This window comes from Enoplosus armatus, chromosome 6, assembly GCF_043641665.1.
Source record: "Enoplosus armatus isolate fEnoArm2 chromosome 6, fEnoArm2.hap1, whole genome shotgun sequence".
NCBI lineage: Eukaryota > Metazoa > Chordata > Actinopteri > Centrarchiformes > Enoplosidae > Enoplosus > Enoplosus armatus.
In genome coordinates this window covers 2,075,659-2,091,574 of record NC_092185.1, presented here as the reverse complement: position 1 = coordinate 2,091,574, position 15,916 = coordinate 2,075,659, and the positions used below count along the sequence as shown (strand labels likewise).

The 15,916-nt window shown below is 43.6% G+C and overlaps 1 protein-coding gene across 1 annotated transcript; it reads left to right on the top strand.

The window, feature by feature from the left end:
• The first annotated feature begins 298 nt into the window (after nucleotides 1-298).
• Nucleotides 299-7,457, top strand: api5 (apoptosis inhibitor 5). Its single transcript, XM_070907479.1, has 14 exons — nucleotides 299-591; nucleotides 1,406-1,567; nucleotides 1,769-1,862; nucleotides 2,056-2,121; nucleotides 2,491-2,642; nucleotides 2,760-2,966; nucleotides 3,362-3,466; nucleotides 4,527-4,616; nucleotides 5,220-5,401; nucleotides 5,552-5,645; nucleotides 5,772-5,828; nucleotides 6,198-6,277; nucleotides 6,366-6,508; nucleotides 6,828-7,457. Exons 1-14 carry the CDS (start codon nucleotides 520-522, stop codon nucleotides 6,905-6,907), a joined length of 1,584 nt encoding a protein of 527 aa, XP_070763580.1. The 5' UTR covers nucleotides 299-519; the 3' UTR covers nucleotides 6,908-7,457.
• Nucleotides 7,458-15,916: the final 8,459 nt, after the last annotated feature.

The window sequence follows — 15,916 nt, the reverse complement described above, 5'->3', positions numbered from 1 at the left end:
ACAGGCTGTGTCCCATGAACCTGAGTCTGCCACAAGATGGACATATAGTTATCACTGTTATAAATTCAGGAAAACAAATACAAATAATTGAAATATAGTACATTACATAAAGGTTCTGTCAATACAAGCCTCATTAATGCATCAGTTTCTATTTCCCTTGAACATGCCGCTACCTTGAATGGTTTTACTGCGCACCACGTCAGCGCACATTAGCGGTCACGTGTGTTGTGACTCGCCACACGGTTGGCTAAACCTGCGCATGCACTTAACTCATTGTTCCGTAGCATTTTAGCGAGCACGCCAGAGATTGCGGGAAGACAGACCGTGGGGGGTGTTCATTCACGGGCTTCTCGAAATTTCATCTCCCTGTCCCTTTTCCGAAGAACATATCTTCCGACAATACGGCGTTGTTTGTGCTACAATCGTCTGAAACGCTGCAAAAGCGACTCGAGAGGGATTTTCTTCTGTGTTTTTCTCGGCGGTCTTCTCTGTGAGCGGCAGGCACCCGGGCGCACGCTGATGGCGGTCACTATCGAGGATCTCTATCGTAACTACGGGATCCTTGCTGATGCCAAGGACAACCTCAGCCAGGTAAATAAAGGCCAACCTGTTCATTTTAAACACTGTTGGGCCGAGAGCTTTGTTGCTTTGCCGCAGTATCTTATTTTATTTCCACTGTTGTTAACTTTGTTGAGTTACGCTACATAACATTGTTGTGTGCGTGCTAGGCTAGCTGGAACTAGCTAACGTAGTGACCGGGCTAACGTTAATGGCCTCGCTATAGCGACCCTTACGATAGGCGGTACACACTCGACATTCATAATTTACAAGTCAACCAGACGGTTATTTACTTCCTAGCGAACCCGTTTTCATTCAAACGGAAGTCGGAGCAATTCGATTAAGCCTAGCTTGTTGACTCAAATTCACCGCAATACTTGTCATTCAAAATAATGTTTTTCCGGAAGTTTTTTGGAGCTTTGTGAGTGTTGACATCGATTTGTTAGGTCGCAGCACAGCGGGGAAATCGTGTACTTCACCCTATATCTGAGTTTCGATTCATGGCACATAGTTAACGTGCTCAGGTTAGTGAACTGGCGGGTTTTTGCCAGTTCTGCAAGTCGAGGTGCTCCGTCTGAAACTGAAGCACGCCGGTTTTATTGTGTCTGTTGTAACTGACATGTGAAACTACCAAGTCTTCTTGTCCAGCAGAAGCCTAAAGGCACCTTCTCCAGTGTCCTTTGAGATATCTTCTAATAATTAAACGAAAGACCCACACTTACTATACTATTACTTATACTGTTTTGCCTGTTAAAGAGGGTGATACACCAAATGCACAATACACAATGCTGTGCTGCTGTTTTGTATCTTGCACATCTTTATTAATGCACTCTCCTTTATTCTGCAGCACAAAGATGCCTACCAAGGCATCTTGGATGGCGTGAAGGGTGGCCCCAAGGAGAAGCGTCTGGCAGCGCAGTTTATTCCCAAGTTCTTCAGCAGCTTTCCGGAACTGGCTGATGCAGCCATTAATGCGCAGCTTGATCTTTGTGAAGATGAGGATGTGTCGGTGAGTATTAAAGGACACACGTGTTCTTGGGTACCTAATTCGGTGCAGAGTTTGTCTTATTCACTATGGTTAAAATTTCAGGATCTATGTGTTCCAAGGTTGATGTGGAGTTGCCTCCCGCACCTGTGTTGATCCACTTGTCACTTTTATTCTATCATAACAAACCCCCCCCTGTGTGTTTGGGTACTTGTCTTTGTCCAGATTCGACGACAGGCCATCAAGGAGCTCCCTCGGTTTGCAACCGGCGAGAACATCCTCAGAGTTGCAGATATTCTCACCCAGCTCCTTCAGACAGGTGTGGTTCAGTCACGTTATGATCCTTTGTGAATATCGTAATCTGTTTTCCAGTCAGTATAATTCCCTGGATATCAGATTTGCTTGTCAGTGTGAGCAGCACATTGGTTTTTTGATTTTGTTGTGATTTTATGCAAATATCAAATCAAAATCCTTAAGAATGACTACTGAAGAATCACATTTTTTGTTTACAGATGATACAGCAGAGTTCAACCAAGTGAATGCAGCACTTGTTTCTATCTTCAAGATGGATGCTAAAGGTAAGTGCTGTGCCCCCCCCCCCCCCCCCTCCTCCCACTGTTGAGCATGGGATGTTCAATTATTTAGCCAAGTTTAGAAGTTTAGAGCTTTGCTGGAAGAAGACACTGTGAAAAGGGTCTTTCTTACTCTTCTTTCTTGGTTATGGGATAGTTGTTGAGAAGGTTAGTTGTAACCTGTGTTGTTTTGTTGTTCTCAACTTACTAAAATGGATCTTTGGATCATACCGTTTTGTAAACATGAGATATCAGCTTGCTGTGTATTTCATGATTGTTGCATCGCTAGTTCAAGTTGGGGTTGTGATCCCACTGAGTTTGTGGTTGTTGACTTGCATTGACCAATCCCATCTACGGCTGTCTTTTGATGTCCAGGTACACTTGGAGGCCTCTTCTCTCAGATCCTGCAGGGAGAGGACATAGTAAGGGAAAGGGCTATCAAGTTTCTGTCAGCCAAACTGAAGACCCTGCCAGAGGACGTCATGACAAAGGAGGTGGAGGACTACGTCTTTGCAGAGACGAAGAAGGTTAGCATATAGTGTAGAATTGATGTTAAATTAAGTTCAAACAACGATGTAGTATTTGGTGGGTCTTAGTCTGATAGACAAGAAATCATGTCTTTCTTTTCCCTGCTGCCTCCTCAGGTGCTGGAGGATGTGACGGGAGAGGAGTTTGTGCTGTTGATGCGTGTGGTGTCGGGCCTGCGGGTGCTGCAGACAGTGAACGGACGGCAGCAGCTGGTGGAGCTGGTGGTGGAGCAGGCTTTCCTGGAGCAGGCCCTCAACCCAGCTGACCCAGACACCGTTGACCGCCTGCTGCAGTGCACGCGCCAGGCCTTGCCCCTGTTCTCTGTGAGTACATCCAACGTACTTTATATCAACCAAGTTCACTGATCGGATAATGTCTTAACTTCTAATAGAAACTGTTGTGCAATAAAAAAAATTATAATCATAAAGTTCACAAAAGCCAAAAGTGATGTCTTTGAATCGATTGTTACAAAAATACTCTTTAATATTACATCAAACACAGATAATAAGACAATCCTCACCTTTGAGAAGCTGGAATCAGAGAATGTTATGTTGGCATATTTGCATGAAAAAGTACTTGAACAATTATCAAACTAGTTGCTGATTAATTTTCTGTCAGTCGATTAATCTACAAATATTTTGCAGCTGTATACAAGGTACATTTATTAATCTCATTGGTATTATTTTTGGATTAATCATGTTTTTCTCCTGTCTTGTAGAAAAATGTCCATTCCACACGTTTTGTAACCTACTTCTGTGAACACGTCCTGCCCAACCTCAGCGCCCTGACGAGTCCTGTGGCTGAGCTGGACATTCAGTTGGAGGTGAGTTCTTCTTTTTATGGTCTAATGGGACGTCAGTCTTCGGTCATACGAGTTATATCCACCACAGTGCTGCAGTTTCTAGAGGATTTCTGGTCAGACATGGTGGTTGTCATTGGGACATGTAGTGCTGTTCGATAGTTAAACCTCTGGAACCAGCGGCCCGTCTGCTTTGCGACTCTGTAGCTCAGTAAAAACGAACAATGCCTCTTTAGTAGGGCTGCACAGTTATGGCCAGAATGATAATCATGATTATTATGATCAATATTGAGATCATGATTATTTCACAATCATTTATTGATTTTAGAGGCAAAATATTTTGTATGTGTTTTGCACTCTTTGTATATGATTTGTTCTTAACATCACTTGCCCGAAATACTTTGCATGATCTGTTTCGAGGGACTAGCTCTTCGCCTTCTGATCCAGACATTTAACTTTCATTTTGCCCTTCTGCTCTCTGTTGGATATTACTCTTCTTCTCTACACTGCAGCCGCCAAAAGCAAAGCCTGTACTTTTGTACAGTGCTAAACAAAGTTTGGAGATAGGTCTGGCTGTACAAGACTACCCCAAAAGTGAAACCAAAACATCTCAAATACTCCCCGGTGGCTGGCTGTTAGTTTAGGAAGCGCTTGATTTGATATTAAGCAGACTTTTCTATGAGCAGAGCGTGCATTTTAAACGTCAACATTGCGGCCGATCACGTTCATATAATTTGGGGGAGCCAAACTAGTGATTTGCGATTAATATTTGATAAATTGTGCAGCCCCACCGTTCAGTTTGGTCATTAGACAAAAAGACTAGTTTCTCAACCTGGATTTATTCAGCCTGAATCAGCACTTCCATTCCAGAGAGCCCTGACGAATATGGCCACTGTTGTGAGGTCGATACTCCTAATGTCTGACATTTGGTGAGCGCTTGTAGTAGTAAACAAAGTCAGCGTGGCAGCCACCTGTCAGAGGTGTCAGCCAACTGCATGTTGTTAATGGGTCATTAGCCTGCACCATGCAACGCTGTTTCTCATTAGCAATGCACATTACATTGTGTGTGTGTGTGTGTGTGTAGGTGCTGAAGCTGCTGGCTGAGATGAGTCCGTTCTGTGGAGACATGGAGAAGCTGGAGGCCAACCTCAACATGCTGTTTACCAAGCTGCTGGTGAGAACGGGTTGTCCTATTGTTGTTGGACGTTGAGGAATACAAGTTGAAATGCGCTTAAAAATCAAGATAAACACTGGTTGGTTTCCCCCCGACCCCGATCAGTCTGAGCCTGTACTGCTCTTTTTAACATTTCCTTGCTTTACATTCATATTGTTGCACACATGCATCCTAGAGACCGACCAGCTCTCTACTGTGGGCCCCCGGCCAACTGAGGATTCATTTTCTGGTCACGGATACTTTAATAATAGTTGTTGTGACATTAAAGAGCATGACTCATTCACTTAACTTGGTTAGATTGTCCCACCTGGTCTGGGTATTTGACCCAGCAACATCTTTTTAAAAGTCTTTTTTTACAATTATTACTCAAAGTAAAGGAGGGTTGAGTGAAATATGTCTTCATAGGCTGATCTATTAAATACAAAGAGATTGTAGTAATCAACTTGGGGAACTTAAAACAGTGGCCCTAACAGTAATGATTTATAATATTCATTTACTTACTGTAGCGGTAGTTTCAGTGCTGCCTCCACAATAATTGTTCATTGTACAAAAAAACTATCCCATATATTGGTCTTGATTTTCCACGTTTTTCTGTTTGTGTAGGAGTTCATGCCTCTGCCACCAGAGGAGGTGGAGAACGGAGAGAACTCAGCGAACGAGGAGCCCAAACTGCAGTTCAGCTACGTGGAGTGTCTCCTCTTCGGCTTCCACCAGCTGGGCAAGAAGCTGCCAGACTTCCTCCTCGACAAAGTGGATGCTGAGCGCCTCAAAGACTTCAAGATCAGGTGAGGGGGTGACACTCAAAACTCCTGTGTAATCAGTGAAATGAGTTTGTACCAAAGTGTGATTTTGAGCATGTCTGGTGTGTTCGATGGTCATTTTATTCAAAACGCCCACTTTTCCCATGGAAACGAATGTGCTTTGTGTTTCAACAGGTTACAGTATTTCGCCAGAGGCCTGCAGGTTTACATCAGACAGCTGCGAGTAGCACTGCAAGGCAAGACAGGAGATGCTCTGAAGACGGAAGAGGTAACTGTCGGCTTCAGTTTGATTACTTGGTTTAAGTAGAAACTTCATGCATGAACTGTCAGCAAAAATACCAACACAGTTCTGCTGTAGAATATCTTCCAGACTAACTTGTCTTTTGTGTGTCAGAACAAGATCAAAGTGGTGGCCCTCAAGATCACAAACAACATCAACGTCCTCATCAAGGTAAGGTGTTGGTCGGATACACTGAGTGACCAGAAAAACAAGAACACCGGGTTTGTGGTGCTGTTACACTGAGCTGCAATATGTTAAAATATGTGTTTTCACATAGTTCTCACAATGATAATGCAATCCACTGCGGCAACACAAACGTAAACACGGCACCTTTCTGACACCGTGTCCACAACAATTGAGGATTTCACACCTTTTACAAGGGAAGACTTTATTATGAGCACCGTTTCATTGGATTGCATTACAATGTGCAGCTTTCTATTTTTCTGGTCACTTTGTGAATCGGGAGAATAAGATTAAAACTCTACATTGCCACCAATAGTTCTCTTTTTTGAAATGTGTCTCTTAATCTTTATTTTCCAGGATCTTTTCCACAACCCTCCATCATTCAAGAGCACCGTCACTCTGTCCTGGAAACCTGTCCAGAAGGCGGAGGCAGTAGCGTAAGTCTGCAGCCATACACTTAGCAGCTGAGTGTCCTTGTTTCCCCATTAGGTCTTCATCCACTTTTCTTTTTGTGTGCGTTTGCAGGCCCAAGCGCCCCTCAGGTGAGGAGATGGGCTCCGGTGGCAGCACAAAAAAACAGATCTCTCCTCAGCCGCGGAGGGACGCACGGCAAATCTACAATCCCCCCAGTGGCAAGTACAGCGCCACCATTGGCAATTTTAATTATGGTGAGGAACACTTGGTGGCACCTTTTATTCTCACCGCATTAAACACTTTTGTGCAGCATATTCACCTCTTATTTATTTTGGGTTATGTGACTGACTTAGAGCTACAGTTACTATCTCTGGTCTGATCTGTGTCTGAAAGGTTTGGCTGACACAAAAGTCTCTGTCTATAGAATTTGTGTAAAGACATACAAATACTAACCTTCTGTAGGTTTAGAGGTGACTCAAACGTCTGCCTCCAAAATTCAGTACTGGTCAGATTATTATATTTACAGTATGTGTGACCACGCTGAACTGTTTTGTTGTTGTTTTTTTACTCCAGAGCAGCGTGGAGGGTTCAGGGGCGGCCGAGGACGAGGTTTCGGAGCCAGAGGCAACAGGAGCCGGGGCCGAATCTACTGAGACCCGCACACACACACACACACACAGTACATATTGCTCATTGAACTGCATCACATCGAGATCTTTTCTGCACCAAGATGGACTATTTGTCACCTACTCTTCTGTTTTTTTTTTTTAACTGGTGTCCACGTCTTTTTCACTTTCCAACTCACACACCCAGATTTTTGTTGTTGTTGTTGTTGTTTGTTGGGGGGTGGGGCGTTTGGTTTTTTTGTCTTCAGAATATCAGAAACTGGGCTCAGAGTTTTTAACATTTAGTTAAAGCGATAGTTAAAGTAAATCCAAGTGTTTTTTTTCCCCCCTTAATTTTTAAAATACTATTCTGTGTATTTTTGTGGAACAAAAGACTGCCAAGTTGTAACTGATAATTATTTTTGTCAGATCATTGTAGGAAAAGTTAAAGATCCTCTTGTTTTGCAACATGTTGATGAATGCATTTCTTTCTACATTTTTATTTAATCTTGTTTTCTTTTTTATTAGAGCTTAAGTTGAATTGGCTGACAATGCTACTTTGTATGAATCAATGATGTTTCATTGGATTTTTATCATAAACTTGTATGGAAGTATGAACTTTTGTCCTTTTTTACTTGTTTATGTAGAATAGTCTGGTCTGGGATCAAGACAAAGATGCAACTCCACACAATTCTACTGCTTCACGTTTCTATTTTCTCATTGCAAAACTTGACTTGCATGTTGAAAACCTCAAACTTACCCTTTTCCTCTGATTCTGATCCATTCACTCTCTCACCCACTCATTCCTCCCATTCATCCTCTCCCCCCTCATTTCCTTTTCCCTCTTCTCTCTATTTGTACTCACTATATCTGTACCAAAGCAGAGTGAAGAGAAGGTCATTTCCGCTCACGATCTGGCATCTGCATGTAGAATACACCCGCCCCTCAGTCCAGTAAGTGTGTGTGTGTTGAGGTGCTGAGGGTGGGTGTGTCGGCTTTGAAGTAGAAAACAGTAGAATCCAGCTCTCAATAATTGAGGGGGCTATAAATAGTTGGTGCCATGTTTAGAACACACACTTTTATCTTACACACTGGTGGTGGAGGCGCTGCTTGCTTTGTGCACGTTCAGTCATGCGCACAAATTTCACAAACAACCTTTTATGATTTTTATGATTTATGAACACTTGTGAGGACCTTCCATTGACAACTTGAACCTTTATCTTAAACTTGAACCTTATACCAAAGCCCTAATCTTGATTTATGTTGCTCCTGAACAACTTCATATTATTCTGATGGACTTAAGGAATATATCGCTTTAACAAAAGCCACTTTAAAAACAACGTTTAGCCACAAACTTGTTGAGGGTCTGCATTCAGTTTAATAAGTTCTGTCTCCCAGCAGTCGTTTCCAATAGATCTGTTCTTAAACTGGAGCCTGGTCCTTCATTAAAGTTCCCTCATTTCAAGTTTAAAAGGGTACATGTTAGTTTTTAGTAGTTTACTTTAAGTATTGTTCCGAGTCTAAATCTGTGAATCAAAAATTGAAAAGAAGTCTGTGTCTGAGGCACACTAATTGGACGTGAATTCCTTACTTACCAAATCTTGACTTTAGTCTTACACTTGAATCCAAGTTGGAACTAAACTGAACCTCTACCTGCCTGAATTCTAGTCCATACTTGAAACATGAATGTTAAACCTTGAGCGTCCCCTAAACCTGGTCTAATTCTAATACTCGCTCTAAAGCCAAATCTTATTCATCAACTGTATGCCGAAATGAAAAACAAGGAACAAACGGTCCTAAAGTGGTTCTCGCAGAGACAGAAGACTCTCGCAGAGCCCCCAGTGGCTGCTTCAGGTCTGCATGTGAAGACACGTGTGTGCTGCTGTGTGTAGGTGGATGCGTTGCAGGAGGGGCGCTCAAACTCAATTTTCTGAATCGACTGTGGCAACAAAACCTCCCAACCATTAATATGGAAGTTACATAGTAATGAAATAGGAGGATGCAGTATTTTCTTTTTTAAGGGGGGGTAATGCTTCCAGTACCTTTTAAATATAAGACCTACCATCGTGCAGAAATCAGCTTCAATATGATAAAACTAGAACAAGCTGATGAAGGAGCTGCTTTTATGTACATAGTTGGGGATGTGCATGAAGATGAACCTCAAAGTCACATAAACAATAATTGGATCGTCCTCCAGAAAGCACGCAGTGTTTGTTCTTAATGAAGTGAGTTAGATCCTCCAAAAGAGAAGACATCTACACTGTAAACAGGATAAACAGGTACATAAACAACTGCTTCATTATATACATATCATATATATATATATATATATATATATATATATATATATATATATATATATATATATATATATATATATATATATATATATATATATATATATATATATATATATAGTCAGATATATATATATATATATAGTCAGATATAAAGATGATGTGTGCTTTACTACACTGTTGAACATTTCAGCACCTTTATTGCAGAAAATAAACGCTAAAACAAGAAGCTGGTCCATCCACAGATTGTCTCCTGTCTTGGCAGAGTCTCCCCTCTAGAGGGCGATCCAGTCCAGGGTTTTCCTCGCAAAGCAACCGGATCTATTTTTATCCCACCGAACGAGTCACTTAAAGCTTTCATGATGTCTTTTTGTCTCTCTTTGTGTTTCTGCTCAGGTTAAGTTGCACGGAGGAACACTGCGATCCGGGCGAGCGATGCAGAGAAGAGGGAAACAACCTCAATGACCCCCCCCCCCTCCCCTCCTCCTCCTCCTCCTCCTCCTCATGACCCAGGATGAAAATATTTAGTGATTAAGAGCCTGGTGTATTTGTCAGTTACTGGTCAAGTGCAGTGCTGAATCAGTGCTGAATCAGTGCTGAAATGAAGTAAGGCTGCATCAGCATCACACATGTACCTTTAGTTGGGGGCAATATTTATATGTATGTGTATATTTGTGTGTCATGATATCTTCTGTGATGCATCCAGGGGGCTGGGACTTCTTTATAATGCATCACTTTCCTCCCCCGTTAGGTTTCTTTTCATTTTCTTCTAATTAGATCCTCACTGAGTTGCAGGCTGATTGTGTATTTTGTACACTGTACATCTTTTGGCACAGGCATCATGGTGCGTTTAAGGTCTAAGTTTAAGTTCTCGTTTCAGGACAGTAGGGGGCGGTATGCAACCAAGATAAACCCTCTCCTCATTGATCGTGACCAGGTATTTCCCAAACCAGCCCGCCAGCCAGCCAGCCAGCCAGCCAGCCAGCCAGCCAATGCCTGGCACGCACACACACACACACACACACACACACGGCGGAGCTGAAAATAATCAAGTGGTGGAGGAGGAGTGGGCGGCAGCAGCAGCGGGAGAGGAAGCGAAGACGACCCTCAGAGGGAGAAAGAGAGAGGGAAGCAGCAACTGTAGGCCTACGAGTCCATGTGAGAGTAGAAGTGAAGGTAAATCAATAGTCCTGAAGCACTTGGTGGAACTCTGTGGGTTTCCTCACTTTATCACCAACCTTTGGGAGAGTTTGGTGATGATAAAATAAGACCCCAACAGACCTGAGGCAGAACCAACACTTAGCATGAATGGGTGACTGTTTCCTACTAATTTACAACAGTTAAAGCTCCTTTATCTCATTATTTTATTGCCAGTATTGTTGTGATGAGCTTGATGTTGTATGAGGTGAGGTCACGCTGCTGTATTTGTGGTGCGTTCAACTTGTTAGTCTACTCTAGTTGTTGTGTGCCGCTAAAACAGTCTCAACAACATTAATCCAAGATTGATGTCCTGAAAAGGATGATGTGACTTGATGGCTAACATGTAAATGTAATGATCTGCTATTCAGATGAACATGTGTGGTGGTTTTATGGCAAACTACAGATCTCCTGTTTCCATATCTTCCTAGTTTGAACTTGCATTGTTTTGCTGTACCACCGCACAGTGGTGATGGTTGGACTTAAATGATCCATATGAAGGGCTGTAGGCCTGTCTTTAAGTTTGGACAGAGAGGAAGAATTGACCTTCTGGAGGCTTCGCACCTGAACACATGTCACACTTCAGACTGAGCTCTCTTTACTGACCGCGATCAGAACAACGAGCTGAGTCTCGCATGACCTCCACTGCTGATCAAAAGGGACTCAGAATGTACTAAAGCAGCTCGGATGAGAAACAAAGGGTACAGTTGGAAAGTATTTTTGATTAGTAAGCTTCTTAAATGAGATGGAAACACCTGGCGTTACATTAATGTTTTGTGCAGGGGCATTTGTTCTCAGCACCACAGTGTTTTATATCCTTCCTTGACCTGATGACGTTTTCCATCCCTGTCCAGTAAACGTTGTGAGGACGGGGGAAAGGGACGACAGTCTCTGTGCACGATGTCATGGAGCTGTCCGTGACTCTGAACCTCCGTGTGTGGATGAGTTCTGATGGCACTCTTTAGTTTAGTTAGTCAGCATCTTATTGAAGCATAGAGGAACTACTTTCTTTTGGAAAACACATTAAAGGATCGTCATTTTGTCTCAGCGTACGAGGTGTGAGTTTAACAGAGTTATCTTACCAGTATGTCCAGCCTTGAACGTCTTGAAAATATTTATATGGAGTTTGATGAGATGTGAGGAAAGCCAATTTTTCCACACAGAGGTCAGAGGTCAAGGTCAGCTGCACACCATCATTGCTTTCCTCAATGACTGGTGGTCGACTTCTACATGTATCATCATCTGGTTCTGTTTGTTCATCCATTTATCACCAATCAAACCTCTTCTCACCCGTCAGTCTGATGGCCTTTAACTCCAGCCTCCCTGAACTGGTGTAGTATTGGTGGCAGACAGCAGGCCGGGATGTACGCGGGAAATTAAATCACTTGTGAAAAGGGAACTTTTTCTTCCCTTTTTATAAAAAAAAAAACATAACAAAACAAAAAAAAAAAAACCCGCCCCGGCCGCCCCCTCATGTACAATGCTGGGAATAGTAACAGCACTGTGAGGCTGGGCTAAATATAGCAGCCAGTGAGTGTTAACATGTCAACTTCAGCAGGAGTGCAGGGAAGCGGCTGCTGCACGTGTGACCGCTGTGGATGTACACAGTATCGCTATAAATACCAGCCCCCCCCCCCCCCTCTGCTGCTGCAGATTATATGTGTACCAAGCCGGAGCTGGTTTGTTCAAAAATAAAACAGGCTTTAATATCTCCTGTCGCACGACTGAAACACAAATAGCCAAACATGGAAGCAAACGACGCGCTGATTCCGTCTTTTATAGCCAACAGAGAGAAATAATGAGCAGTTTGATCACGAAAAATGTCAAATATTGGAAGAGAAGCAATGATTTCTACCGTCTCCGCCTCTCAAAACACAGACATTACAGCACATTTAGCTAATCTATTCACATCACCTTTGATGTAAGGTGTTCTGGAAATCAAACTGAGACCCAGACCGGGGTTCTGCCCCGTTAGACCCCCGAAATCATCATCAACCTGCCGGCAACGCGATAAATGAGAAGATCAGCTGCATCATCCTCCTGATAGACATTTACACGGTTCCGTTGATGAAGGTTTGGAATTCAGCTTTTCTAAATCTAAGAGTGGATGGGGGTGGATGATGGATTTTGGGAGGGGAGGGGGGGGGGTAGTTTATTTTTATCACGGCCGCCTTTCAGAAATAGAAGGCAGTCTAAAAAAAACAGACCTCATGAGTTCTTCTCAATCGAAGACACTTGTGCAGCAAACCGTGCATTTATTTGTGATGGAAGGAGACTTTAAACCCCCCCACCACTCCTCCAGCCTTCACCCCCCCCCCCCCCCCCCAACTATGTTACGTAATCTAGCATGTGAATGTCAAGAGACAGAACGAGTCGTGGAGAGAGAGAGGGGAGGGGAGGGGGGGCTGTTATTTGGTCTATGCATAGAGCTCCCAAAACTCATACCCAGGGAACACAGTGTACTCTGGTGTCCCCTGAGACTCGGTATGTTAGATTTCAACTCCCCTCCCTCCACGCACGAGCACGCACGCGCACACAAGTTGGTGACTCCAACTGTATAGACCCCCCCCCCCTCAAAACAAACTAGAATAGCGGCAGGATCAGAACAGGTGCCCCCCCCCCCCCGCATTCATCCCATTTGCCGACCATTCACAGGCTCTGCGGGAGGAACCAAATGAGTGAATGAAAAGGAATATAATGGCAGGGGGCGCGCGTCGCTCCCCTCCCTCTCAATGGGTCCCTGCAGAGGGAAGTACGGCTGCACGGGCAATAACCAGGCATGGAGAGCAAACACATACAGTACACGCACACGCACATTAAAGGGAGGGGGGGGCGAGGACGGGTGATAGGGCAGGGGGGCGTATGCGCATGCGCCGCACATGTGACAAAGCCGTTCATACATATTCAGCGGCTCGATTCATGCGGAGTCTCTCCTGAGGTGCTTTATTGTGTGCAGCAGAGCTCCCAGCCAAGCGCGTGATGCTGAGGATGGTTGGTATTAGGTGTAGGGGGGGTATGTAAGTGGTGGTCGTGATGTGTGTGTGTGTGTGTGTGTGGTGTGGGGGGGTGGGGAGGGGGCGTTCTATAAATAGCACTTTAGCTCTGCTTCCATTGACATCATTTAGGCAGGAGAGATGGAAAAATAAATAGGGAGAGGGGAGGGGAGGGAGGAGAGGGCGCAGGGTTCCTTAATCTGGACTTGAAATTCAAACAAAACCTGGCCAGCCATCCCTCTGTACACACTCTCAACAAAAACGGTTCCACACAGTAAACCTGCAGATGGTTCTTATACACCTGGAACCTTTCTTCTCCAGCTTCTCTTTGATTCAGTCTGAGTTATTCTGTTTATCAAAATACACAATAAAGCTGAGCCAGAAAACAAATTAGACAGAGTATTTTCAGTTACTCCACACAGACCGTAGCAATGCATCAACTACTTTTAAAGGTCCTTTAAAGATCCTTCTCTTTTCTGATTTCACTTTTTAAATATATTTCTACATTTTAAATCTTTTAAAACGTACGTTTGGATTTTAATGTATATTTTACTCTTGGGATTTATTTCTATATATTTGGGATTTTTTTTTCAATTAACATTTAAACCAAAGGATAAGGATGGAGGTTACCAGTTTATGAAGACAGTAAGTGAAGAAGCAAATTAGCAAGGCCTCCAAAGAAAAACATCAAACCAAGTAAAAGTACAAGACATTACAGCACTGATAGTGTACCCTTCTCTGAGGTTCCTTTTTTTAGTCATAATGGCTAAATACTTAAAGCCTTACCCTGCATAAGGATCACTTGAATCCCTCTCTTTTTGGTGTGTATGCTTGCCCTCATCCACTGCAGCCCAATAGTAAACATCAGACCAAAACACCCACTGTTTCCTAGAAAGACGCAGCCTACGAGTTGGAATGGAAAGCCACAAGGCAGATGGGAGGGGACATCAAACAAATTAAAAGGACCTGTGTGTATACAACAGACACATACACACAAGCAGAGATCCAAGTGGAAAAGACGGGGGCCATCGTACACCCAAGGCAAATGTTTTGGAAGGTATTATTATTGTATTGACATGCTTTAAAAAAGGACAAGGCTCAATAGGCCGTACAGAGGGAGCGACATTTTCATTTCGTTATCAAGACTAACATTTCCGCTCAAACAGGCTGACTGACTCGTGTGTTTATGTTATTATGGAGGAGGAAAGAAGGACAGCACACTGTTTTTCCATGGTCGGAGTGTCTTAGTCACACCCAGGATCTCTCTCTGTCTCTCTAACTCTGTCGTCAGCCTTGGCACTGACCCCTGAATGCTGCGTGACTTCCATTGGTGCTGATGACGTCTTCTATGATACATTTCTCCCCATGTGGGGCCCCCGCCTTATCCTGCTATCACACATCTCTGAGTCCCACAGCTTGTACCTGCAACAACACTTGGTTACTTGCTATTGTTTTTCCCATCTTTTCTCATTTATTGTAATTCCATTCTTGATTATTGTGAGAAAAACTCTTCTTTTCCTTTCATTCACAGAGAGGTCAGAGGTCAGCTGCAGCTACCGAGCCTCCTCCAGGTAGCGGGACTTCCTCGAGGGCGCTTCAGCGGGGCCAGACATTTGCTTGAACCCTGGACGGACACCACTGGCTCGACCTGCCGCCTTTTATCCGCAGTAAACCTGAGCAGGTTAGTGGTACATTCACGTATTTGGGTGTAGACGGAGCATCTTTCCTCTCTGTTGTTGATCACGCGCTCCACTTCCTCCTCCCAAGCAGCCCTCGCACCGTTTTTTTATCTTGTGTGTTTGGCGCACAATCCTCACAGCAAAAACCTGAAAGGTGTAGTGCTAAATGGCTACCAGACGTGAGATGGAACATCCTACGACATTTGAAATGTGTGTCTCTCAATTCAAGAGGATGAATCATGAGGCCTAATTCAGTCCTAATGGTGAAGTATTTTTGCCACAGTCTCTCTCCCTCCCTTTCTCCTTCTGTCTTCTTCACTCTTTTCTTCTTCTCTCCTCACATATCACACATAGAAACACAGTCTCGCTTTATTCCCGCACGCCCGGAAAAAACAAATGGCCACCCAGTGACTAAAGTAGGTTGGGCAACTTTTCAAAGGAGTCAGTCTGAAAATTCATAAACAGGTGGACAGGTTCCAAATCAGTGGCCAACATCTGCATGTGCGATGTGTGTGTGTGTGTGTGTGTGTGTTTCGTAGCCATGCATGCATCACTGACAATGTGTGTCTTAGAGAAAGGTGCAGGCAGCTATCTTCCAAAACAACATGTCTCTTAGTCGTATTGAATTAAAGACGGAAATGACTGATGTTGCTCGTACAATGTGGATATAAAGATAACAGCCTATAATTCTGCCAAACATTGTTTTTTCACCGTGATTGAAATAACTGGCTACAGACGGAGAATACAAAGTGGAAAATGTTTTTTGGTTTTTTTGCTTTCTGAACTCTACAGGTAGGTCAAAGGTCAGGGTCCAAACAGGACAGCATCCCCTAAAGTTCATTGACAAGATGATAAAGTGCTGACAGTGGGTATCAAACCTGTGACCAGTGG